Source organism: Rhinatrema bivittatum, chromosome 5 (genome assembly GCF_901001135.1).
Source record: "Rhinatrema bivittatum chromosome 5, aRhiBiv1.1, whole genome shotgun sequence".
Taxonomy (NCBI): Eukaryota; Metazoa; Chordata; class Amphibia; order Gymnophiona; family Rhinatrematidae; genus Rhinatrema; species Rhinatrema bivittatum.
Window position 1 is genome coordinate 239,046,717 of NC_042619.1, and position 27,086 is coordinate 239,073,802.

At 44.7% G+C, this 27,086-nt stretch overlaps 1 protein-coding gene across 3 annotated transcripts in view; it reads left to right on the forward strand.

The window, feature by feature from the left end:
* The window catches only part of GART (phosphoribosylglycinamide formyltransferase, phosphoribosylglycinamide synthetase, phosphoribosylaminoimidazole synthetase), a 130,354-nt gene that overhangs the window by 76,046 nt on the left and 27,222 nt on the right, over positions 1–27,086 (forward strand). For 2 of the 3 annotated variants that reach the window (XM_029603548.1, XM_029603549.1), the window contains exons 12-14: positions 17,122–17,216; positions 18,336–18,445; positions 19,453–19,651. In XM_029603548.1, the coding sequence (XP_029459408.1) occupies positions 17,122–17,216; positions 18,336–18,445; positions 19,453–19,651 (404 nt within the window). Of the gene's footprint in view, positions 1–11,651; positions 11,800–17,121; positions 17,217–18,335; positions 18,446–19,452; positions 19,652–27,086 lie in introns of those variants that run through there. The other variant, XM_029603551.1, reaches the window with a different exon arrangement.

Consider the following 27,086-nt stretch of genomic DNA (forward strand, 5'->3'; position numbering starts at 1 on the left):
ACCGAGGCGATCCACACAAATATCGGTGCTGGGTACTGAGTCCCCACAAACTCCTGTGGAGGACCCAGTAGCACCTAGCCTACCTCCCCCTGTAGCTGTGTTACCGATACCAACTTCCAGAGGAGCTGGACGTACTTGTCTGACAGGCGGTCCTCGATGTCCTCCAGAACCTACAACCACCATCGATGCCGGCCCCCATACTGGCACCAACACCAGAGCTATCAATATTTACACCACTGCTCGACCGTCTGGACACACTCATCAGTGCCCTTCCGACCCAGCTTGGGCCGCCAATGCCTAAACAACCTATTGAGTCTCTGAAACCCCCGATACCCATTCCGGGATCCTCAGAAGACAGGCACAGACTCCAGTCCTCTCCCAGCACCGCTTCCACCGATGCCGGAACCGGTTCCTGGTCCTTTGGGGCTCTCGGGACCAAGACCCCCATGTTTCATCTCGCTGCCATCGGTGCCACTGCATCCTCCATCGAGGAATCCATCGGTGCCAATACATCCTGCAGTACCAGCTTTTTTCCCTCCCTCGGGATCTCAGCCAGAGACCCCGTATGACCCTTGGGAGGATGTTGACACAGACACTTCTACGGAGGACATACTATCAGAACCATCTCCTCCGGAAGAAAGAAGACGGTCTCCCCCAGAAGACCTCTCCTTTGCTAATTTTGTAAAAGAAATGTCAGAGGCAATCCCTTTTGACCTGATCCCAGAGGAAGACACACGTCATAAAACATTGGAAGACCTCCAATTTGTTGATGCTCCCAAAGAAATTATGGCTGTTCCCATCCACGAGGTACTCTTGGATCTCCAACATCATCTATGGGAGCACCCTTGCACTGTTCCACCAGTAAATAGGGGAACAAAAGAAAGGGAACCAGCTAGCATCCAATTTATTTTCTACTAAATAACTAACTGCAAGGACTGCCTAAGTTATCCTGGATTAAACAATCTGTTAAAAAAACAAACTTTATTGAATTTATTTTATGGAAGAAATCCCAAAGAATAATTGTTTATGTAAGAGACAAAGACCTCAGAACTGGCAAAAAGATCTGTTGACCTAAGATTTTATGACCAGTAGGTTCAATCACAGGTCTATAATGTCTCTTTTTTTCTTTTTTGTAAAAACACTTCTAATTCTTCTAAGTTGAATAATTTTATAATTCCCAAAACATTTGATATTAATTATATCCAATTGCGACAAACTGTATCAAAGTTGCAAAATCTTCTAAAAGAGAATGTTAGTTGTCTCGGCAATCCTGAAATCTTGTAGTGCTGACTATATTCAGCGGCTCTTTTTATTCAACTTAGAAGAGTTAGAAGTGTTTATACAAAAAAAGAAAAAAAGAGAGACATATTATAGACCTGTGATTGAACCTACTGGTCATAAAATCTTAGGTCAACAGACCTGCTTTTTGCCAGTTCTGAGGTCTTTGTCTCACACAAACAATTATTCTTTGGGATTTCTTCCATAAAATAAATTCAATAAAGTTTGTTTTTTAACAGATTGTTTAATCCAGGATAACTTATGCAGTCCTTCCACCAGTAAATAGGAACACAGATGCAACGTATCTGGTCCAGCCTACTCCAGGATTCCAAAAGCCACAACTACCCCACCAATCAGTGGTAGTTGAATCTGCACAGAAAAAGGCCAGGCGACTACGCCCTCACTCTTCATCTCTCCCTGAAAAAGACCAAAAATTCCTGGATATTTTGGGTCAGAAAATCTTTCATGGCTCTATGCTAGTATCATGCATAGCTGCATACCAACTATATATAACACAATATCAGAGAAATCTCTGGAAGCAAGTTCAGGAAATAGCTGACTCTCTTCCCCAACAACAAGATAACCTCAACACCATACTATAGAAAGGCCTTTAGGCTGGAAAGCATGAAGTAAGGGCTGCTCACGATTCCTTTGAGACTGCTTCTCGCTTATCTACGGGAATCAGCGCCAGAAGATGGGCCTGGCTTAAGACAACTGACTTACGAACTGAAGTCCAAGACAAGTTCGCTGATCTGCCTTGTACTGGAGAAAATCTATTCGGCGACAAGATACAGGACACAGTGGCTCAACTGAAAGACCATTATGAGACCCTACGTCAACTGTTCACGGTTACTATGGAGGCCCCCTCCTCTGCAAGAAGGACCACGAAAAGGGACCCCAGAAGACAGTTTTATCGCTCACGCAGGTACTACCCACCTACATCTCGCGTGAGACCAACCAAACCAACTCAGAGAGGACATCCACGACAGCCCAAGCCATCCAGACCTCAGCCAGCCCCACAAACAGGCCAAGCCTCTGGATTTTGAAATCTATCCAGAGAACAGAAGCCACTCCAGAAATCCAAATCCAGACTTGCCAGTAGGAGGTCGGATTCACCACTTCATAACAAACTGACTTGGCATTACCACAGACCAATGGGTTATATCCATCATAACCCAGGGATATCATCTGTCTCATGCTGCCCCCGGATTCACCACCCAATCCACTGTGGATGCAAAAAGATCACACAACCTTTCTAGAGTCAGAACTGTCTGCCCTTCTGAGTGCCAGGGCTGTGGAATGCGTTCCCTGGGCACAGCAGGGCAGAGGGCTCTACTCCCGCTATTTTCTCATTTCAAAGAAATCAGGCAGACCTCCGCAATCTCAACAAATTTCTACAAAAAGAAAAATTCAGGATGGTGTCCCTGGGCATCATGCTTCCCCTTCTGCAAAAAGGAGATTGGTTCTGTTCTCTGGATCTTCAAGACGCTTATGCACACATTCCCATATCCCCACATCAACGCAAATACCTGCGCTTTATAGTGGGACAACATTTTCAGTACCGGGTTCTGCCTTTTGGATTGCTTCGGCACCCCGTGTATTTACAAAGTGCCTAGCACTGGCGGTGGCCCATCTACACAAAAACAGCATACACGTGTTTCCTTACCTGGACAACTGGCTAATCAAGAGCCAGTCCAAGCAAGGAGCTCTCAACGCTCTCAAACTCGCCATCCATCTGCTACATTCATTGGGATTTCTCATCATTTACCAGAAATCCCACGTTATTCCATCTCACTTCCTGACTTTCATCGGAGCAGATTTGGACACCATGGTCGCAAATGCCTTCCTGCCCAATGACCGCGCAGGCACACTCTCCAGATTAGCTACATCTCTGCGCACAAGGAAACAGCCTCAGCCCATCAATTCCTCACGATGCTGAGCCATATGGCTTCCACGGTCCACGTCACTCCTATGGCCAGGCTCCAAGCCATTCAACCTCTTTCATCCCAGATCCATGTTATCCACCAGCTGCATCTATCACTTCTCTAGTGGGCAAACAAAACCAACTTGCTAACAGGTCTACCCTTCCAGCAACTAGTTCCTCAAGTGACCTTAACCACAGACTCATCCAATTTGGGTTGGGGAGCTCATGTGAACAACCCTCAAATTCAAGGGACTTGGACACAACTCGAAGCTCAGTTTCAAATCAACTTCTTAGAGCTTCGAGCCATACACTATGCTCTATTTGTGTTCAAAGACTGCCTTTCACACAAGACTGTTGTCATACAGACAACACAGTTGCAATGTGGTACTTGAACAAACAGGGAGGCACAGCCTCTTATCTCCTCTACCAAGAAGGGGTGCAGTTCTGGGCCTGGGCCCTTGCACACTCTATGCATCTACGGGCCACTTATCTTACAGGCATACAAAACGTAGTAGCAGATCGCCTCAGTCGACAGTTCCATCCCCACGAGTGGTCTCTGGATCCTGTCGTAATGAGGAGAATCTTCCAGCGTTAGGGTCAACCAACAATAGACCTCTTTGCGTCCAACCTGAATCACAAAGTGGACAGGTTCTGCTCCCTGCACAGGCAGCAAAACAGGTTAGTCATGGACGCCTTCTCTCGCCCTTGGTACACAGGCCTCCTATATGCGTATCCCCACTGATAGCCAAAACTCTCGTAAAACTACAACAGGACAGAGGGTCAATGATACTCATAGCCCCATATTGGCCTTGACAAGTATGGTTTCCCATGCTTCTCGACCTCTCCATCCGAGAACCAATTTGCCTGGGCACAGCACCCACTCTCATAACTCAGAACCATGACATGGTACGCCATCCGAACCTTCAGACCCTATCCCTAACAGACTGGATGTTGAAAGCTTGATCCTTCAACTGCTCAACCTTTCAACTAGGGTCTCTCAAGTGCTTGTAGCTTCACGAAAGCCTTCCATACAAAACTCCTATCTTTCTAAGTGGAAAAGATTTACTACATGGTGCACTCAAAAGGGTATCGACCCCTTTTCCTGCCCCACTCTATCTCTATTAGACTATCTCTGGCACCTTTCAGACTCCGGTCTTCAGTCTTTCTCGGTACGGGTACACCTCAGTGCCATCTCAGCTTACCACAAGGGAGTAGGGGATGCCCTAATAACAGCACAACCCCTTGTGAGTCTATTTATGAGGGGCCTACTGCAACTTGAACTCCCTCTACGGCCACCAGTTCCTGAATGGGACCTAAACGTAGTACTTACAAGACTCATGCGTTCCCCATTTGAGCCTTTGAACTCCTGTGATGTTAAATTTCTTACATGGAAAGTTCTTTCCCTAGTAGCCATTACATCTGCTCAAAGGGTTAGTGAGTTACAAGCACTTGTCACATACTCACCCTATACAAGGTTCCTTCATGACAGAGTGGTACTCCTTACTCACCCTGAATTCCTTCCTAAGGTGGTAACTGACTTTCACCTCAATCAGTCTATAGTCTTGCCCACCTTTTTCCCAAGGCCTCACTCTCACCAGGGCGAGAGTTTTACACACCTTGGACTGTAAACGTGCACGTGCCTTTTACCTAGACCACACTGCAGTCCATAGGAAATCCACCTAACTCTTTTTGTTTCTTTTGATAACAATAAACCAGGAGTTGCAGTGGGCAAACAAACTCTCTCCAACTGGCTAGCAAACTGTATCAAATTCTGCTATGAAAAAGCAGGCCTTCCTCATCAGGGACGAGTGAAGGCACACTCAGATCAATGGCAACTTCAGAAGCACACTATCGTTCAGTACTGCTTGCTGAGATCTGTAAAGCTGCAACATGGAGTTCTCTTCTCACATTTGCAGCACATTACTGCCTATACAAGGAAAGACATCAAGACTCTGCCTTTGGCCAATCCATCTTGAAGAACTTATTTCCAGTTTGATACCAACTCCTTCCACATCCATCTACTGTGATTTTCAGGCTGCCTCATTTTTCCCAACAGTACGCCAGTTGTTGTGCCTGTTGCACAAGTTGTGTGCTGTTGGTCCAAACTAAATATGAGTCAGCCTGTAGCTTGCTATTCACCCATATGTGAGGACTACCATCCTGCTTGTCCTGGGAGAAAGTAGAGTTGCTTACCTGTAACAAGTGTTCTCCCAGGACAGCAGGATGATGTCCTCACGAAACCCACCCGCCATCCCGCGGAGTTGGGTCCACATACACTTTATTATTTTATTTTTTCACTCGCACCTTTTGCTACAAACGAGACTGAAGGGAGACTCCTGTGGCTACAGGGATTATGGCATGCTGGGCATGCTCAGTGTGCCAGTCAAATGTGTTAAAACTTTGACACAAAAGTTTTCTGTGATAGGGCTCCGTCTGCTGTCCTGGGAGAACCCCTGTTACAAGTAAGCAACTCTGCTTTCATTAATGAGCTGTAAAGGGAGCAACCAGGGAGGTGATCAGATTTGCAGATGACAATTTTTCAAAGTTGTTAAAACAGCAGTGGACCTTCCAAGACTACGAGTATGGACATCTCAATGGCAAATGAAATTTTAAAGTGGACAAGTGCAAAGTGGTGTACATAAGGAAACATAACACCAACTACAGGTACACAATGCTGGGTTGCATGTTAGAAATCTCTGTCCAAGAGGCAGGGCATTAATGTCTCCTTGAGTGGCCATCTTTGAGCTCCTGTCCCTAGCGGCCAGCAGTTTTTTTGCATATTTTACATCTAAATCTGCAAGTTTGATTTCAGTCTACGCATCATCCACTTCCTGAGTTTATGGACAATTTTATTATCAAAAACTCTGGAGAGATGGCAGCGAAATCGAAGAGGATGGGCACAGATAAAGTGCCTGCTACAAATGACAAAATGGCAGCTGAAACAGGCCCCATAGAAGGCCTTTCCGAAGCAGCACTAAAAGAGCTTACACAAACTGTCACTGCCATGATTATAGACCAGCTGCAAAAATTACAATTGTCAGTTGATGAGCTCCGTGACACAGTTGATGGATATGCTGCAGTCTTTACCAATCTAAATGATAAGGTTAATAACCACGAAGAGCAGAGCTGCATGAAAAAAAACAAGAAACTAGAGGACAAGTTTGAACTTGAGAATCGCAGCCATCGCAATAATTTGAGAATCTTGGGTGTCCTTGAATCGATTCAAGATGGAAGCGTTAATTAAATTTTGTGAATCTTGGCTTCCAGAAGCATTAAATGTTAAATTGGCTGATCAGCCATAATTGTGGAGTGGGCACATCGACTGGGAAGGGGAGGCTCTGAACAAACCAGGCCTTGACAAGTTATAGTTAAATACCTTAACTATATGGATCAAATGAAGATATTAATGGCTTACCAAAAATCAAGAGTTAAAATATAAAAATAACAAGCTTTTGATCTTTGCTGGTTTTCTGCTAAAGTACTAGCAAGCTGCAAAGAGTTCACTCCCTACTGTACCCAGCTATGTCATAATGGAGTCAAATTCTCTTTATTCCCCATTCGCCTGACAGTTTTCTGTAACAGAACCTAAAGTGTTCATTTCAGGTCAGAAAGCAAAGGTTTTTGTGGATAAGTTAAATTAACCTTTGTGATGCCAATATTGATGTAAATGGAGCTACAACAATTGGTGAATTTTGGCAGTGGCATTACTATGCTGAATTTTATTATATTTGAGTCAACTGTGAAAGCGCCACAAGGTTAGCCGTCGATAATGGGGAAAGTACAGTTATGCCTGTTTGACTGCACCTGTCAGTGTTGCCGATGGATAAATAAGATGCTGCAGTTTAATTTGCATTTATTATATTGTTGCTTCAAGTTGTGAGCTCCAGTGATGAGTGACGCAAACACCATGTTTTATGGTTTTTGTAACTGCATCACAGGTGGCGCTAGAGACATGCAAATGACATATCGCCACATATGGCTAGGTAACTTGCGCCCTGCATTGGTATAACTGTCTGGGGAAATTCAAATGCTCACCTGGAGTTATTTAGTAAAAGCAAGTGCACTCTAATTGCAGTGGGGTATGCGGAGCCTAGAGAGATGATTGCTGGCACACAACACACTCCCTTGGAGGTAATGGTGTCACTGTGGCAGAAGCCTTTGTTAATCAGTTAATTACTGGCCCTAACCCTACATACTCCACTATGGTACTACCATCTATGTATGTTTGACAATCAGATCTTCAAGCTACAAGATGTAGTCAAAACCTCGTAACTTTCATTTCCGTTGTTCCCAGTTGCTCCTCTGAACCGAGTGAGCCATGGACCTTTGGCACGGGGAGAAGTCTACCTCTGCTTTAAAGAAACTGACATCTGTGCTCGATCCAAGTTGTTGGGACAATATCAGCTCTTGGGGGTTAATAAGGTGTGGTTGGGTTGGCTTATCTTTTTAATTTTCTGGGAGATTTGCTGGTGTGTACATGGTTTGAATGGGTTTGATTGTATGGAATGTAAAGTGTTGGTATGAATTATGTGCTGCTGTCTTTGCTGTTAACAACGAAGGGGGGTTTTTTTGTTTGTGGTTTTTTTTTTGTTCGCCCTTACCAATAAATACTGTGGTATTTTATTGTTCCAATTCTTTTGAGGGGAGGATCCAGGCTGGGGGAGTGGGGGTCCTCATGCCGTAATAACAAGCTTATGTTGTCTCATTTTATTCTTGTTTCTTATACTGTTAATGTGCTCTTAACATAAATGGACTACACTCGCCCATAATAAGGGAAAAAAAATCCTGTCAATTTCGAGAATAAATGATGTCATTTATTGCTTTCCTACACGAAAAACATTTATATGAAGCAGAACACCTGAAGCTAAAGAGGGGATGGGTGGGCCATTCCTATTTCTCTGCTTTCTCCTCATGTCAGAGGGGTTGGCTATGTTACTTCATAAACGATTTACTCTTTGAATTTGAGCACCAATTTGAAGACCTGGAGGGTCATTTTATCATCATCTTGGGTACTCTTTATGGGGTTAAAATACTTTTGACCAAACTCTATGCACCATATTCTTACTCTTGTCTTTCCTTCACTTTATTAGTGACTGCCTTGGTCTCATCACAGACAACCCTCTTATTGACTGCCTCCTATCCAGAAAGCCAAAAAAAAAATTAAACCAATATTGGGATTAGCTTTCTTTGCCAAGAATTGAACTTAGTAGATATTTGGCATCTGCTACATCTGGATGAAAGAGAATTCTGTTATTCACATGTTCATAACGTATATTCTTGTTTAGACTATATCCTGATATGAGTCATGGTTCAATGGGGTCATATCTTGTGATATGATTGAGATACCATTTTGAGACCATTCCATAATTAAAATGCAGCTGACATTTACATATGCACATATAACATCTAGAAGGAGAATGTCAGCTATGTTGTCATAATTTGTAAAATTCTTGCAACAATGGAGGAAGTGTATGCATGATAATCCTCCAGCAGATAGGAATCCTATTACATTTTGGAATTCCACCAAGGCACTGCTTATCAAGTTCGAAAGTGTAGGGAATGATCAAAAAAAGCCACTGGAACTTGCTAGGTGATTAGTATATTATAAGAGGTTTCATGCTCTTTCACTTGATCCTGGGGATAAGAAGCAAAATACTTAACATTCGTAAGGAATTGGATGTCTTGCTGAGTTTTAAAGCCAAGCAAAATCTATTCTATTACCAATTTAAGCTCTTTTAGTGGAGAAATCTGGCAAATTGTTAGCAAATTTATTAAACACTAAATCCAAAACGTTCATGACCAGATTGTCTTATAAAAATAAGATTCATAGTAACACCCCAGCAATTTTACATGCTTTTGAATCCTTTTTTTTTTCCAACAGCTATTTACTAGCAAAGGTTCCTCTGTGAAGGAGTGACTATGCTTTTTTTTTTTTTCTGTTCATGACATTTTTTTTTCAACTAGTGCAGTCTGATAGTATTGCGCTAGATATCCTTATAACATTGCTAAATCAAGATATAAAAATTCTGACAGCAGTTCTTGCTTTTAGGGTAAACCGGTGTATTTCCTCTTTGATTTCTCAAGACCAACCAGTTGGCAGACATTCCTCTAATTTACTAAAGGCCCTGCTGGCTCTTCATGTGGATGGTAAGCAGAGGAATGATAAACTTCTAGTCTATATAAACCCTGAAAAAGCTTTCAACTGCGTTGTGGTTCTACATGTGGTGGATTATGAGACAGTATCATTTTCGAGAGCAATTTATGAAATGGATGCAGTTGCTGTATGGTGATCCTACTGCCAAGATATTGGTAAAAGGGGTGCTTTATAATACCTTTTCACTGCGCAGAGGAACATGACAGGGTTGTCCTTTGTCCCCATTACTATATATATATATATATATATATATACTTTTTTTTTTCAGGGTATTTTTATTAAGAAGAAAAAAATTAAACTTCATTTTCTGCACATAGACGGATGGGTTCAGGACAAGTGGGTTATGTACATCTACCAGTAGATGGAGACAGAGCAAACGGACATCACAGTATATATACTCCTGCAGTGACAACCTGCCAGTATTCTCTGTCTTCAGCAGATGGTGGATGTGCATCTCCCTACTGGAGATTGCTTTAGATTTTGGAAGAAGAAATAGAAGGAAAAATATTAATTTGCCCTGCTCTTCTGTGGTGGTACCAAATGGTCCCTCCCCCAGTTCAGAATTCCTGAGGTGATTTCCTTGGTCCCTCAGATGAGTGCCTTGGTCTGGTAGCTTGTTTTTTAGCCGGTGTGGACTTAGCTGCTTTTGGACAGCTGAATGGCAGCAGGTGCAGGAAGCCGAGCGCAGCAGTGATAGCATATGCCCTCACACCTGCAGACGGAGACCATTTCTGTACTCAGCCAGGAAAGGCTGAGCTCAGATAAGAGAAAAAATAAATATCTAATATAAATACAGAGATGCATAAGGAGCATTTTGTTTTAGGGCTTCCCCCGTACTTGGTTTCCATGCTTGGTACACCGTTCTGACGTTCGTCCCAATTCAAGGGAAGTTTAAGGGACGTGGGCGGCCTGGCGGGTTGAGCAGCCTTTATCAGCTAGGCCCAGCTCTGAGGCCTTTCTCTTATGTGCCGTGTGGTAGGCAGCAATGGTGTATTGTGCGCTTTGCCTGTGCATTCGGCTGCCCTCTTTAGGAGCATTGGTTCAGGCAGTGCATCTGGTTGTGCATCCAGTTTATAGGCACTCAGGCGGGCATCGGTGTGGGCATCCAAGTTGAGTTGTATCGGGCTAGACGTGCGCACTTAGCTTGGGCACTTTGCTTGGACGCCTAAGTTTTGGATGCATATTTTAAAAAATAGAATGGCGCTTATAGCAAAGAAATCTAAGCACCTTGCCCTATGTACTGCCAGTCATTCGGGCATCTCAGTCTGGCGTGCCCTCTATCTTGTTCCAGTGCTGTTTGAAGGCTCAGGGAGATCTATCTTCCTCTGATTTTACTAAATGTGGTTTTTCCCAGTGGGAGCACTGAGAGGAGAGGATCACCTTGTTGGTGGCTGAGAGGAATCAGTACGTTTTTGCTTGGGAATTTCATTTATTTTTTTTTTTAAGTATAGGGGCAAAGCTAACTATTTGGGAATATTATTTAGTGTGTTTGTGCTTTTAATAGTCAGTAAGGCAGTGAATAAACAAGTTAGACTGTTTGTATTTTTAAATAGTCAATAAGGCAGCTAGCAAGCAGTAGGTAGTATGTTATTTTTAAAAGTCTGTAAGGCAGCTAGTAAGCAGAACTGAGTGTTTGTATCTCTAAAAAAAAAAAAAAAAAAAAAAAAAAAAGTTGCCAGAAGCTAGAAATAAGCTAGGAGCAGTGTATACCTATGTAAAAAGGTTGAAAAGTTCAGCTCAGTTACTCACCTTGGAAAGGTGTTGAGAGAGTGTGATTTGGTTTGAATAGGTACCAACATTTGTTAATCAAGAGAGCAGTGAGTCACTCTGACTGACTAACTGAAGTTAGACTGCGTCGGGAGGGACTAGCAAAGTGTATGTCTTCAACCACTATAAATAAAGCAGAAATTATATTCATAAGAAACTACGGACTATGTACAGTAGGGTAGCATTACAAATAATGCCGGGACATGTACCTTAACATGTAGTCCATATCTGAGTCAAGGGAGATTGGTCAGTACTGACAGGAGCAAGAATTTAAAGGGCTGAATTTTGGCGCAAAAGGCTGCGCCAATGAAACACCAGCATAGAGCCAATGAACCTATCATAGAGGACCAAAACATGGAAACAGATAAGGCTACGTTAAATGAAATGGTACCATTCTATCTCGCTATTAAGTCCCATTGGAGATAGACAGTTCAGTTTGTGAATCCATTTCTGTTCTTTGCGTATTTGTAATGCTGCCCTATTGTATAGTCCGTAGTTTCTTATGAATAATTTCTGCTTTATTTATAGTGGTTGAAAATATACACTTTGCTAGTCCCTTCTGACGCAGCTTTGGGCGAAACACCGGTCCGTGACGGGAGACCCTGTTGAAGACTGTTTTACACTATGATGAGCTTTGGAGTTGCCATATTGAACTCATAAAGAAATAAAGAAGAATTTCTTTAAACATTAATTAACTTTTGGACTGTTTACTTGCTTTGCATCTCCCTTTTTCTGTGTGGATAATTTTTGGAGTGCTGCTTTATCTCCTATATGCTGGTTGGATATGTTCATTGAGTGGCATAAATTACATGCTTTCTGGAATCAGGTGACAACATTTATTGAAAAAATATTAGGAAATACTGTGACTTGGGATGGTAGATTGTTAAGAACATAAGAAAATGCCGTACTGGGTCAGACCAAGGGTTCATCAAGCCCAGCATCCTGTTTCCAACAGTGGCCAATCCAGGCCATAAGAACCTGGCAAGTACCCAAAAACTAAGTCTAAGTGTACATTTGTATTTGTTTGCTAAAACTATTATTCTGCCTAGAGGTGGTTGCCGATTCATTGCTGATTCAATAACGTTGGCAGAGACTATTCTCTCTCATTGGCATAATGATGAGCTGCCCACTTTTGCGGCCTGGAAAGTGGTAATGCTAAATCATGTAGCGTTATTGTCAATACAATATAAAGAAATAAGAGATTACAGGATTCTTTCCAAACAAAGATTATTTTCAATTATGGTGTATAGTTCTAGTCTTCCCATCTCAAAAAAAAAAAAAAGACCTGATGAAACTAGAGAAGGCCACAGAAATGATAAAGGAGATGGAACTGCTTCATTCTGAACAAAGGCTAAACAGAGATGGACTCTTCACAACCGAGAGTGGGTTTGATAGAAGTTCATAAAATCGAGTGGAGTGGATTGTTCATCTTTTCAAATAATTATAAACAAAGGGGCACTCCATGGCACTAACTAGACGATTTAAAACAAATTGTAATACTGATATTCTTATGCCGACTAAAACAAACTCAACATGGTGAAAAAGAGTGACTATTCCCTCTGAAGTATTTCGTAAACACAGATATGTTCAATCAAATCTAATGGGCTGAAAATCCTCTGGCAATCTATAATGTATGCTTGTTTTTGGTGGCTTATGTCATTGCATAGAGCCAGGTTTTGCAGCATGTAATATGTTGGATTTGTAAGATTTGAATGTTTCTTGGGCTTTTTAGATTCACTTTTTATGCAGAATAATTTGTTCACAGGCTTTGAAACTCTTACCTTTCTCTGTATTTTGGATATTCAGTTTTCCCCATGTTCCTCCTGTGTTTAGTTAAGCCTCTGCCCATTTCCATGGCAATGATGCCTGGCTGTGCGCTGACTTCCTTTTAACAAAGCTGCTGGCCGGAGGGGCTTCCTGTGTCTCCCCATTCCCACACATTCACTCCCTGAGGTTCAGTTCTTAATTACCATGTCTAAAGAGTGCATTATAGTAGCAGCTTCAAGAAGATGCAGTGCCTGGCATGAGATTTCTCCCCTTGCATGACTGGAAATGGCTCTGATCTTTTGAAGCCCTTGGGCCTCCATTTTGCGCAACCATGTAAATGCTGAATATCTGTAGGTATTCGTCTCATGACCCTTTTTGTTTTCCCATCATGCTGCATTAAAAAGGTCGGTGTGCAGGCTTGGGGCGGGGGGGGACACGTTCTGCCGTGTCATGTGGAAATGCTCTTGTGCGTGGTGATGGCATATCTTGCCGTTTTCTGTGTGCTCTGTTCCAGAATTTCACATATTTAAAGAATGCAGTTTCCACTAGCTTGTGGCTAAATTCAAACTATATAGAAAGAAATTGAGGAAAAGATAAAATAAATGGCCAGAACTTTTTTTTTTTAGATTATAATGTTGCAGGATTTATTACAGGGGATATAATTCAGTAAGCTGTTTAGTTTGGGAAAAATTAGCCTGACTGTTCCAATTTTTAGCCTGGCTTGACATACAGATGATCTAAAGGCTTCAAGACTGAGATAAAGGAGTTTAACTATTATGATTGGCCTTTGTTGGTTGTTCTGTTCTATTCACCAATCCAGGTACAGGATATATGAAGAGCAGAACCATTGCTATGACAATGGGGCAGGTACTTTGTGCCTAGGTATGAAGGCAATTTCTTGAAGCTAGAACTTTGCTGTTCTCAGCTTCACCAACCGCTGCCCAGAGCTGGTAGAGCCTTTTCTTGGCTCTACCACAGTCCCTTAGTATTGACACAGTGGGTGCTACATGCATGGTGCTTCTTCAGGGGATCTCCTTGTGGTGTTGGATATATGGAGGCCCTCCACCAACAGTGCTTTTGCACTGCATGCCGGGGTGCTCTGTTTTGGCAGGCGGATGCAGTTCCATTATTGCATACAAGAAACGCATCTCAAAAAGCATACCAGCGGTCGCCGTGCCTTGTCATACCACTTCCCCTGCCTATGTATGTCACTGGCACCGCAGAGCTCTATATGGGGGGGAGCAACACCGTGCTCTGCTGCGAGTTGCCTTTTGTTCCAGGGGATGTGTTTGTCTGTTTGACTATGCCATGTAAGCAGGTCCTTGGGTGGGTTTGTTTTATCTTCTCAAACTTTTTGGTTTCTCTTGTTGGTGATGGCTCTTCCCCTTTGTAGTCTGCTGCCGTTAGGGTTGCCATGCACCCTGGGTTGGTAACCTAGAGGAATTTGGAAGAAAACCTGAATCCTTTCCCACGCCACATACATCGCTGAGACAGAGAAGAATCTGCCTCGAGATTTTTTTTTATATATTAGCCAGGCAGGTGCGAAATGTTGAATGGTTAAGCAGGCAAAAAAACCTGAATGCTGGTTGAGAGCCAGTTAGTAATAAGACAGAAGCAGAAGCCAAAGGTAGGTACGTTTTGGTATTCATGAAGTTGGGAGGTGCAAAGGATTGATGTTCATCTATCGTGTAAAGTTTTGTTGGGTCACGTTTGGACAATAGGGTTCTATTTTGGGCACGTACAGATGTAGGAAAAATACAGATAACTGTCGCTAATTCATAGGCAGCGCAAGTGCTTATATCTGTTCAAAGCCTGTCCAAACTGGGGATAATCCCCTTAGGAAAAAAAAGCTACTGAGGAGATTAATTGCGCTATACAAATGGACCCTACAGAGATTTCTAAAACAGAGAAGAATCTCCACCTCTCTAGGAAGGAATTCTTTACTCTGATGAAGGTGTGGCATGTTTTGCAGTGGCTATAGCAGTCTCTTCTGAAGACTGAGCATGATCTTTGAAGGATTACATTGATGGGTAGGTATGGTGATCTAATGAAGTCCTGATCACGATCTTTAAAGTGATCACTCACCGTATTTCAGGTCAGAAGGAATTTTTGTCCATTCTGCTGCAGAATTGCTTACAATTGCATGTTTTTCCCACTTCTGGATTATCAGTAATTAGGAGAAGGTTGGACTACCTAGGCTGAATCACATTTTTGTGTCTTTAATTAGGCTCTTAAGTTTAGAGAAATGCTTGCAGCAGGCTCTCTCTTTCCTGCATCATGTCTGCTCCCCCCACTGGCCAGTCATGGGGACACCCCTGCTAATTTGATTGGTTGATGCAGTTTAGATGGTGCTTATTGTAATTTTATAGTGGCGTGGCCACTTTTATTTTTTTGTAATGTAAGCTTTATTCAAAACTTTCAATTGCCAGTGTAAATAATGCGATGCAATAGTACACACTCTGATAGAACCCTCTTGTCATTTGTCAAAACTTCCTAAGAGGGGGGGGAAAGATTGGAAAAGTGAAAATCTGAATTGTGGAAAGATGAGTATTCCTATCTGCCACCTGCACTTTAACAGAAAATTACCCAGTGCTTTTTAAATGTAATAAGTTCCCAGTACATTTGTCAGTTTACAGTTTCAAAGAAATATAGAAACATAGAAATGACGGCAGAAGAAGACCAAACGGCCCATCCAGTCTGCCCAGCAAGCTTCACACATTTTTTCTCTCATACTTATCTGTTTCTCTTAGCTCTTGGTTCTATTTCCCTTCCACCCCCACCATTAACGTAGAGAGCAGTGATGGAGCTGCATCCAAGTGAAATATCTAGCTTGATTAGTTAGGGGTAGTAGGGGTAGTAACCACCGCAATAAGCAAGCTACACCCATGCTTGTTCTACCCAGACTATGTTATACAGCCCTTATTGGTTGTTTTTTTTCTCCCCTGCCATTGAAGCAGAGAGCTATGCTGGATATGCGTGAAGAATCAGTTTTTCTTCTCTCCTGCCGTTGAAGCAGAGAGCTATGCTGGAAATGTGTGATGTATCAGTATGCTGTTGAAGCAGAGAGCCATGCTGGATATGCATCGAAAGTGAAGTATCAGGCACATTTGGTTTGGGGTAGTAACCGCCGTAACAAGCCAGCTACTCCCCGCTTTGTGAGTGCGAATCCTTTTTTCTTCTCCCCTGCCGTTGAAGCTATGCTGGATATGCGTGAAGCATCAGTTTTTCTTTTCCCCTGCTGTTGAAGCAGAGAGCTATGCTGGAAATGCGTGTTGTATCAGCCTTTCTCCCATGCCGTTGAAGCAGAAAGCCATGCTGGATATGCATCGAAAGTGAAGTATCAGGCACATTTGGTTTGGGGTAGTAACCGCCGTAACAAGCCAGCTACTCCCCGCTTTGTGAGTGCGAACCCTTTTTTCTTCTCCCCTGCCGTTGAAGCAGAGAACTCTGCTGGATGTGTGAAGTATCAATTTTTTCTTCTCCCCTGCCGTTGAAGCAGAGAACTATGCTGTATATGCATTGAAAGTGAAGTATCAGGCTTGATTTCTGAGCATGGATTATCTCTCACCCATCCTCCTGTCTTTCTTATTTCTGCCCACAGCTGTTAAGTTAAATCTCCCTGTCAGCTATTGAGGGTCAGGAGGACAGGCAGGCCAAAGCCTAATGGGGAAAAAAAAAATCACAGCCACCAAAATGCTCAACATGCACCAAGCAGTATAGAAAGACCTGTCGCTGGAATTTAGACTGGTGTGCCACCCTGTAGAGGGGACAGTTTGAGCACAGGCTTGGGGTTGCAATGGCAGGGACTCGGTGCAAGGTGAGACTTTTGTCTCTGAAAATGGAAGTTTAATGATACAGTGCTAGACCCGAGGGATGCAGGAGATGCTTTGAGCAAAGGGATGTGTTATCAGATCTGTGCTGTATGGAACATAAGAACTTAAGACATATTCCTATTATAGGTCATCTTGCAGTTAAGTTCAGATGCTAGCGCTTCCAGAAATGAAGAGGAAACACTAAAATGCTATAGTGCACAGAATGAGCTCTGCTTGTGGGAACTCCTTGAGTTTTGGGCACATGGAATTCATTTGTAATAAAGCTTTTGGGAGAAGTAGTCTGGTGTAACTTTGTAAATACTTTTGCATTGATGCATGCCTGAATTTGCAGTGACTTAGGATAAGAATAAACTTTATAATTTGGGGGGGGGTTCACCCTTTTCTTGACGTTCCTTCAGGGGGCTGACGTACAAAGACAGTGGTGTGGACATTGAAGCTGGCAACATTCTGGTACGGAAGATTAAACCGTTGGCGGCAGCGACAGCCAGACCAGGTAAGATCATGCGCACACCCCTGTGAATTTTTAATAAAACTGCTTCAGCAAGGGCAGGGCCAGCCTGATGACCCCATTGCAGCACCGGGCACTACCATATGAGAGACCTTTTAATTTCCAGGCCTAGCTTCAGCTCCCTGAACCAACTGATGATGCTGCAGAGGCAATGTTCACAGCCCTGGGAGCAGGGAGTCTCTGCTACTGTACAATGGCAGAGCCTGCTGAACAGTCTTGGTGCACACGGTAGCAGCATTTATTTGTTTATATTCTATTTTTCAAGTACTTCAAAGCAGATTACATTCAGGTACTACTGCTACAGCGAGCTGTGGCCTGTGGTCCCCTGTCTAAGGTCTGTTGCTGTGATGATAACTTTGCTAAATGAGAGGAGAATTAAAAATGGTGGTGAGAGGGGAACGTCGGCTGTTGGTGAATGAAGGCTCATGGCAGTATAACCCAGTAAAGTCTGGTTCTGATTGAGCTGAAAGCTCAAATGAGCAAAGGGAAGCTGCTGAGTCAAAAAAAAAAAAAAAAGGAAACTGGCTGAACAAAACATGCTGGCAGTGCCATTGTGCATGGTAAATTCTCTCTCCTAGCGATCTGTATGGATTTAGCCATATTCCATCTTGATATGGCTAAATAGCGCATTGCCTTTTTTGGACAATTTTACCTTGATTTTGAGACCTGGCTTTCTGCCGATGCCCTTCCTCCTACCAGGATCTCACTGGGCTTTAAATCAATTCACTTTCCTGCTTCTGGGGTGCATGCCCAAGCAGCACATCGTACACCCAAAAAGTGCATGAGAACCTCCAAAGGAGTAAGGAGAGCAGGAAGAATTATTATAAAACTTGTTTTTACTACCCAAGGTCAGCCATGGTCGGGGATAGAGGATTCTTCAGCTTGCAGGCTTGGAGCTGGAAGCACTTGACTCCTCACCCCATTGCAGATCAGCAGTGCTTCTCTTTCTCATGCTGTGGGAGGATTGGATGGTGGCTCTGGCCACATACGGCTAATGCATGATGTTCTCAAACAAATTTTTTTTTTTTTTTCAGACCTTAGCGGGGGCGTTTATTCTGTTGTTAATGCTGGCATGTAATATGTTTTTCCTTTTCTGCCTGGCAGGGTGCAGTGCAGAGCTGGGGGGATTTGCAGGTCTCTTTGACCTGAAAGCAGCTGGTTATACTGATCCTCTTCTGGTATCTGGCACTGATGGGGTTGGAACTAAATTAAAGGTAACACACAAGCATTGCATACATAGGCACAGCACACTTAGAACGTTTTTACAAGGGAGAGATTTTCATCTGTGTTAAACTTTACATTAGTGTGACCATGTTGAGTAAACTAGTGGGAGCAAGTATCCATACATCTGTCTTGGATCAGTTATTGCCTATTTTGGTCTTATTCCTAGGACTTTTTAATTTATTTTTTATTTTATACTTTCTGTAAAAACCATGCAGGAATGGCTTTTATGGTAGAAGTAATCCTCCTGTGAAAAAATGCAAAGAAACTGAGCATTTCTGTCCTAGCCAGCTGCAGATCTCGCTCATATTATTTATAAAGGCAAAGAATGCTGTTTTCTCTACTTCCAGTACAGCTACTAGAACTCAACAATAATTTGTTGACCAGCCTAAGAATAAGCCAGAGACGATGTGCATGAACTTTCAAGGCCATCTAGATCCCCTCAACAAATTGGGTATTGGTAAATGAAATTCCCTTGAACATGTGCTGTGGAAAGGTCCTACATCCAGTCACACTCTGGGCATAAGAGATGATGGGGTCTACCAGTCTGAGAGGCTGACAGATGAATGTCTCTTTCCGTAAAGAAATCTGAGCATTCAGCTTCTACCTTTATTTCAGGAAAGTTTAATGAAACGCCAGAGAAATAGTCCCTAGCCATGATCACATTTGGGTGCATGATCCAGTTTTGTGTGGCACCATGCCATATCTTCTCTCCCTATTTCTGTCTCAGCTTGTGTGTGCCTCTCTCTAGAGCATTAACACTGCTCTTCCTGTGTCTGCCGTGGCTTGTGTTTCCCTCACAATAATTCTCTTCATTTCTCAAATGCTGTGACTGCTTCTCCTGTCTCTGTCCTGTATTGTGTTTTCCTCGCAGTAATTGTCTGTCTCTACAGCACTGTCACTTCTTCTTTTTGTCTCCGCTTGCATTTCTCTCACGTTACGGTCGTGACTCTCCTTCACTCCGAGTGCTGTTGCTATTTCTCCTCCTGTCTCTTTACAGATCGCACAGATGTGTGGTAAGCATGACACCATTGGTCAGGATCTGGTCGCAATGTGTGTTAATGACATCCTGGCTCAGGGAGCAGAGCCCCTCTTCTTCCTGGATTATTTTGCCTGTGGGAAACTCGATGTTGATGTGTCCGAAGCGGTGGTAGCTGGAATAGCAGAAGCCTGTAAAGTGGCAGGATGTGCTCTCTTGGGTACGCTTACACTTTTTTGCTTTTGTAATAAATTTTGGAAATGATATCATTATAAGGGTGAAAGATTATTATATGCATTATAAATAAACCTGGTTCATTGGAAAAAGTAATGTTCTTAAATAGAAATAGAAATTATCTTGTGTTCTATTCGGTGCCAAGACTTTTAGCCGCAAGCAAAGCAAGTTCCCTGTACGAACCCAGATCAGTCCAGACTCCTGGGTTTTGCCTCCCTGCCAGCAGATGGAGACAGAAAGTTTCACTGTCACTGTACATAACCCAGTGTGCCACCTGCAGTCCCTCAGTATTTCTCTGTCTCCAGCAGATGGTAGATGGGGCAAAACCTGCAGTTCTGCAGTCAGGAGACTGTTTTGGATTTATGAGCCTTCCTCCCAGGGAGTAAGACGAGCTGGGGTGTTGGTGACTCCTTTTGTACACTCGCTCCTTTCTTCCGTGGGGTGTAAATCCGGTGGTCCAGATCCCTCCCCTTCACGAGGCTGCTGAGGCATTTACAGGCTCAGGGTGGCTGTTTTTTTTTTAGTCTGTCCCTTTTTTAATTTGTTGATTTTCTTTTTTCTGCTAGCAGCTCTGCGTACCATTCTAGGGAGTAGGTATTGTAAGTTTGGTAAACCTTTTTTTGAAGAAAAAAAGGTCTGGCTTTTTTCTGATCTGCCATGCGGCCTGCGCTTCTGGAACCTGAATCTCTACACCAAAGGAAAGTATTGGCTTCTATGTATCTTTATTTGTTCTCAGAGAGTTTAAAAAAAAAAAAAAAAGAGAGAGAACAAGGAACTAGATAGAGGTTTTTCAGCAGCTGCTTTGCCTGCAGAAGAGACCAGGTGTTGGTTTTGAGGCGCTGAGGGACTGTTCCCCTGCTTGTCGTTGAGGTGCTAGTGGTGCCGCAGGTGCGGGAGGGAGCAGCGTGTGCATGCAGCAAAAGCATTCAGGGGTCTGTGTCAAGCATGACCGCACCAGTAGAACAAGCCTCACGGATGACGGGGTCTAGCACTGAGGCTTTCCCCGTCAACGAGGGAACAGCGGCCATTTTTTATTCCCTAGCAGCGTTGGCGCAAGAGGCAGAGGAATCCCCTCCTCAGATATTGCCGGCAGTTCCCTGTCCTGCAGAGGTGCAGAGAGGCCCTTGCACTGAGGAGGAGTAGAGGCCTTCTGCCATTTTTAATTTGCTTATACACAAAGCGTATTTAGCTAGATGCTGGCTCTTGGCCCCTTTCGCCATGGATTCTCGGCTAGTCAAGAGGCTTGAGCTGTTGAGAAGCTCTTCAGGACAATGATTTTTGGTGCTGGATGTTAAAACGAATCCGAGCCTATATGCGCTATGTGCAGGCAGACTTTACTTAGTCATGTGGTAGACCACTGCAGCTGTTCTGTTCTCGCATGCGTAGGTATGTGACACATTCTCACCATGTGGCGGTTGCATATGCTGGGGCCTGAGTGTGTAAGGCCACAGCCTACATTTGAGTGTGTACGTCTGCAACCTAGACTTGTGCATGATTTGCGCAGGTACTTGAGCACATAAAGCTGCGACCTAGACTGGAGCACATATTTGAGCAGCTACTTGGGCGCATACAACCATGGCCTATACGAGCGTGAATTTGCACATGTATTTGTGTGTGTAGACTGTGACCTACTCTTGAGCACGTAATTGTATGTGTCCTGGAGGGATGTGCATGCATGCCCAGGTGGCATTGGTGTGCGCACAGGAGGCCGCCTAGAGCCGAAGTTCAGGAGAGCTAGGTGCCAGGGACGAACAGGTCGAAGCGCCTTGCTATCTGTGAGGCTTGCCGTCTGATAGCAATACAGTCCTCGCTCTCTCTCCGTTTGTGTCAGTGCTGTTTAGATGCTCAAAGTGATTTGACTACAGCTTTTGCCCATGTTGGGACAACCCCTCGCCTGTGGTGTCTCTGGAGTGGGAGACAAGGCAATGGTCAGTTCTCCCTTGTTCCTGAGGGCAGAAGCTTCCCTGAGAGAGGTTGGAGAGAGCAAGGTTGGGCCTATGGACTCTAGTATAGATCCATTCTCCTTCTCCTCCTGAATGAAATGTTTCCAGGGCCTACAGACCTTTCTGCAGGTGTGCCCAGCAAAAGCGAAGCAACCTACTTTGCTGCCAAAGATCTCCTGGCATGTCCGAAAGTGGATGCCATGGTCTGCGTGGTCTCGAAGCACACTACTATCCCAGTGGAGGGAGGAGCAGCACTCAAGGATGCTCAAGACAAACGTCTGGAATCTATCCTCAAATAGTCTTTTGACGTCTCCGCTATGTCTTTACAGATCGCGGCCTGCTGTGCCATGGTGACACGTGCCTGCTTAGCACAGACCAGGAACAACACTTCTGGGGAGGCCCTGGAACCAGCTGTATCATTCCTCGCGGACGCCGCTTCTGATCTGGTACGCACAGCAGCTAGAGGAGTTCATCCACCGTGGCAGCCAGAAGACTAATCTGGCTCCGAAACTGGTCAGCCGACTCATCCTCCAAAACGAGACTCACAAGGATGCCTTTCAAGGGAACACTCCTGTTCGGAAGCGAACTAGAGAAACTAGCCAACAAATGGGGCGAGTCCCCACTGCCGCGGCTACTGGAGAACTGGAATAAGAGAAACCAGCGATCCTTCCCCCGAACCTCCAGGGGCAGAGGATCACACCCCTTCAACCCATATAGAAGCACATATCAAGCAGCCCGCCCTGCAAGCCGGATCCAGTCCTTTCGGAACAAGCACAACAAAAGGGAAGCCAGCTCCGGCCCCAGCCGCACCCCACAATGAAAATCAGCCGACTCATCCAAAGGAAGAAGCCATAGGGAGCAGACTTGCCCTATTCTACCAAAGATGGGTCGAGAACTTCGGACAAGTGGGTCCTATCCATCATTTGAGAGGGATATCACATGGATTTCCACCACCTCCCTCCGGACAAGTTCATGGAATCTCCCTGCCACGACCCTTCCAAGAGGATGGCAGTGGAAGCTACACTGACCAGATTGCTAGCCTTAGAGGCTATAATACCGGTGCATCCACAACAAAAAAATACTGGACATTATTCCATCTATTTTATCATCCCCAAGAAAGAAGGAACGTTCAGACCCATCCTGGACCTCAAGGCGGTCAACCGTCACCTGAAGATTCCTCGCTTCCGCATGGAAACCCTATACTCTGTAATAAGGGCGATACAACCGGGAGAGTGCCTTACATCCCTGGATCTGTCGGAAGCCTACCTACACATTCCGATCCATCAAGAGCATCAGCTTTTTCTATGCTTCTCGATCCTGGACCGTCACTACCAGTTCCGGGCACTACCTTTCGGGTTAGCCACTGCACCCCGGACGTTCACCAAGATCATAGTGGTGGTGGCAGCAACACTGAGGAAGGAAGGAATCCGCGTGTACCCTTATCTAGACGATTGGCTGATCAGAACGAAATCCCCAGAGGAAAGCCACCAGGCAACCAACAGAGTCAAAACTCTACTGGAGAGCCTCGGGTGGGTAGTCAACACAAACAAGAGCTGCCTGCAGCCCTCCTAATCTCTAGAATACTTGGGAGTCCAGTTCGACACCAAACTCGACAAGGTCATCCTGACACCAACAAGGAGATCAAAACTGATGACCCAGTTACGAACCCTGTTGAGCAAAGTTCGCCCCACAGCATGGGATTACCTACAAGTTCTCGGCCTCATGGCATCCTCACTGGAAGTAGTGCTATGGGCACGAGCTCACATGAGACCCCTACAACGCTCACTACTATCACGATGGAATCCACTGTCCCAGAACTGCATCGTACGGCTTCAGCTCCCGGACAGAGTTCGGGCACAACTACGAAGGTGGCTACAAGAAGCCCATCTGAGCCAGGGAACGAGATTATCCTCACCAACCTGGATATTACTCACCATGAATGCCAGCCTAGGAGGATGGGGAGCACACTGCCAGGAGCTAACCATCCAAGGGCAATGGAACAAAGAAGAATCGGGATGGAACAGTCAGACTAGCCTGCCTAAGGTTCATTCATGGACTCAGAGACAAAGCGGTTAGAGTAATGTCGGACAACGCAACAGTGGCCTACATCAACCATCAGGGAGGAGCCAGAAGCCAACAGGTGTCTCTGGAATTAGACCTCCTAATGTCATGGATGGAAGTGAATCTTCAAGAAATCTCAGCCATCCACATTGCTGAGAAACAAACGTCGCTGCGGACTACCTCAGCAGAGAAAGTCTAGATCCAGGAGAATGGAGGCTGTCGACCACAGCATTCCAATTGATAGTAAACCGTTGGGGAACACCAACCATGGATCTCCTGGCAAATTGATCCAATGCCCAAGTACCCAGTTTCTTCAGCTGCAGGCGGGTACCCCAGTCCCAGGGAATCAATGCCCTGGTACAGACCTGGCCACAGGAGACTCTGTTATACACCTTCCCCCCGTGGCCCCTATTGGGCGCAATCATCCACAAGATAGTACACCTCAGGGGACCAGTACTTCTAGTGGCCCCGGACTGGCCAAGAAGACCATGGTACGCAGACATGCGAAGACTGCTGACAGGGAGCCCCCTGCGCTACCTCCACACAGAGACCTGCTCCAACAGGGACCGATCCTCCACGAGAGGACTCTCCTAAGGATGAGCAGATACTCGAGGGCAGTAATTGACACCCTGCTCCGAGCACGCAAGTTCTCCACATCCCTAACATACATAAGGATTTGGAGAGTATTCGAAGCCTGGTGCAAGGACCGCGACATCATACTACGCTCGGTCAAAATTCCCACAATTTTGGAATTCCTGCAGAACGGCCTACAGAAGGGATTGTCTCTCACCTCCATCAAGGTACAGGTGGCTGCATTGTCATGCTACGGAACCAAGAACGAGAGCGGCAGCATAGCCTCTCACCTGGATGTCTCCCGCTTTCTGAAAGGAGTCAAGCAGATCCGCCCACCCCTGAAGTGGCCAGTGCCTCTTTGGAATCTCAAACTGGTCCTAGATTTCCTAGCAGGAACCTCCTTCAGACCTCTCCACGGCCTGTCTCTCCAACTATTAACACTGAAGACAGCCTTCCTGCTGGCAGTCTGTTTGGCCCGTCGTATATCCGAGCTACAAGCACTGTCCTGCCGAGAGCCGTTCCTGACTCACCCAGGGAACCATCCAGTTACGCACAGTTCAGTCGTTCCTCCCCAAAGTGGTGTCTCACTTCCATCTCAACCAAACCATCTTGCTACCATCGCCAGATGAGCATAAGGATTCGGAAGAGGCTCAAAGTCTATGCCATCTCAACGTCGGCAGGCTCCTAGTCCAATACCTGGAAAGGTCGAAATCCGTACGAAAGACTGACCATCTATTCGTCCTTCACAGTGGGAAGAAGCAAGGGGGAAGTGGCCTCGCGAGCAACCATAGCCCGCTGGATCAAAGAAGTCAAGGCGGCCTACGTAGAAGCAGGCAAGCCACTGCCTTTACAAGTCAAGGCCCATTCTACTAGAGCCCAGGCAGTGTCCTGGGCGGAAACCAAGATGCTGTCACCCGCCGAGATCTGCAGGGCGGCGACATGGTCCTCCATCCACACCTTCTCCAGGTTTTACCGCCTGGATGTTCAGGCTCGGGAGGACACAGCATTTGCAAGGGTAGTACTAAGTGGGTCACGGGCAGCCTCCCATCCGGTTCAGGAGTAGCTTTTATACATCCCATTGGTCCTGAGTCCATCTGCTACATGCTAGGAAATGGAGAAATTACTTACCTGATAATTTTGTTTTCCTTAATGTAGACAGACTGGGCATCCCACCCACGGCTGCCGTTACTCATGGAATTCTCAGGGGACATCCCCGGGAGCGAGTGATTCACGGGTAAGCCAAGCTTTCCTTCATCTAGGACACCCATCCTACCGGGTGTTGACATTTCTCGGTTGAGGGCACTGGTGGTCTCCAGCTATAGCCAATTCAATCAGTTCAAATTAATCAAGTTAATAAAGTTATTCAAATTATTCAGTCATACATATATCCACAATGCTTTTCGAGGAGAATACTGAAGAGCTGCACTTCCTGCAGGGGTATATGTACTAGAGCTGACGTCAGATTGAAATCTGATCCATCTCAAACTGCTATCAGGAGTACACTATACCCATTGGTCCTGAGTCCATCTGTCTACACTAAGGAAAACGAAATTATCAGGTAAGTAATTTCTCCATTTTCCCTATATGCATCACTTTGCACTTGTCCATGTTAAATTTCATCTGCCATTTGGAAGCTCAATCTTCCAGTCTCGCAAGGTCCTACTGCAATTGATCACAGTCCCCTTGAGATTTAACTACTCTGCATAATTTTGTGTCATTTGCAAATCTGATTACCTCACTCATCGTACCCCTTTCCAGATAATTTATAAATATATTAAAAAGCACCGGTCTAAGTACAGATCCTTGTGGCACTTCACTGTTTACCTTTTTCCACTGTGAAAATTGACCAATTAATCCTACTCTGTTTCCTGTCTTTTAACCATCTTGCAATCCACAAAAGGACATCGCATATCCTATCCCATGACATTTTAGTTTTCTTAGAAGCCTCTTATGCAGGACTTTGTCGAATGCCTTCTGAAAGTCCAAATACACCACATGTACTGGTTCATAGTTGTCCACATGTTTATTCACCCCTCCAAAAAAACATCAGTCGACTGTTTTCTACCAGGGCCAAATATTTTTGGGTCAGTCAGTTCACTTCTGTCTCACAACTTTGCTTCTGAGAGGAAACAACTGAAATGGAGGGATATTCCAAAGCTGTTATTTCCACCGTCTACATCGACGTATGTATGAATTTGGAGGATCTTCGAGTCCTGATCTGCTGTTGACGGAGTACAGCCTCAGTCTGTTCAGGCTATGGTATTGCATATTTTGGCTTTTCTACAGAAAAGCTCTGGGCATGGGACTGGCCTTTAATTCTCTCTGAATGTCCAGGTAGCAACATTGAATTGTCTTTGGGGTAAGGTTCTGTGGCTCCTTCAGGGAGCTAAGAACTTGTGTCCTCAGGTGCGGAACATTTGTCCATCTTGGAATCTGAATCTAATCCTTAGAGGATTGTGTGAGGCTCTGTTGGAACTACTAAAGAGAGCTATGCTTAAAATTTGACTCTTAAAGTGGTTTTCTTGTTTGCTATTTGTTCAGCCAGGAGAATTTCAGAGCTCCAGGTGCTGTCATATTGAGATCCCTTCCTACAGATGTCTGATTTGGGGGTATCTTTATGCATGGTGCCTTCTTTTCTGCCTGAGGTAGTCTCGGCGTTCCATCTTAGACAGTAGAGCTTACAGCTTTTATGGATTTGGAATCCTCTATACCTCAAGCGGGGGAGCTTAGGCTCTTAGATTGGAGGCATGCATTATTGAGGTATCTAAAGGTCACTTATTTCCATAGATCGCATCTCCTCTTTGTAGATCTTATTACCTTTTTTTGCACTGTGGTGTGGTCCAG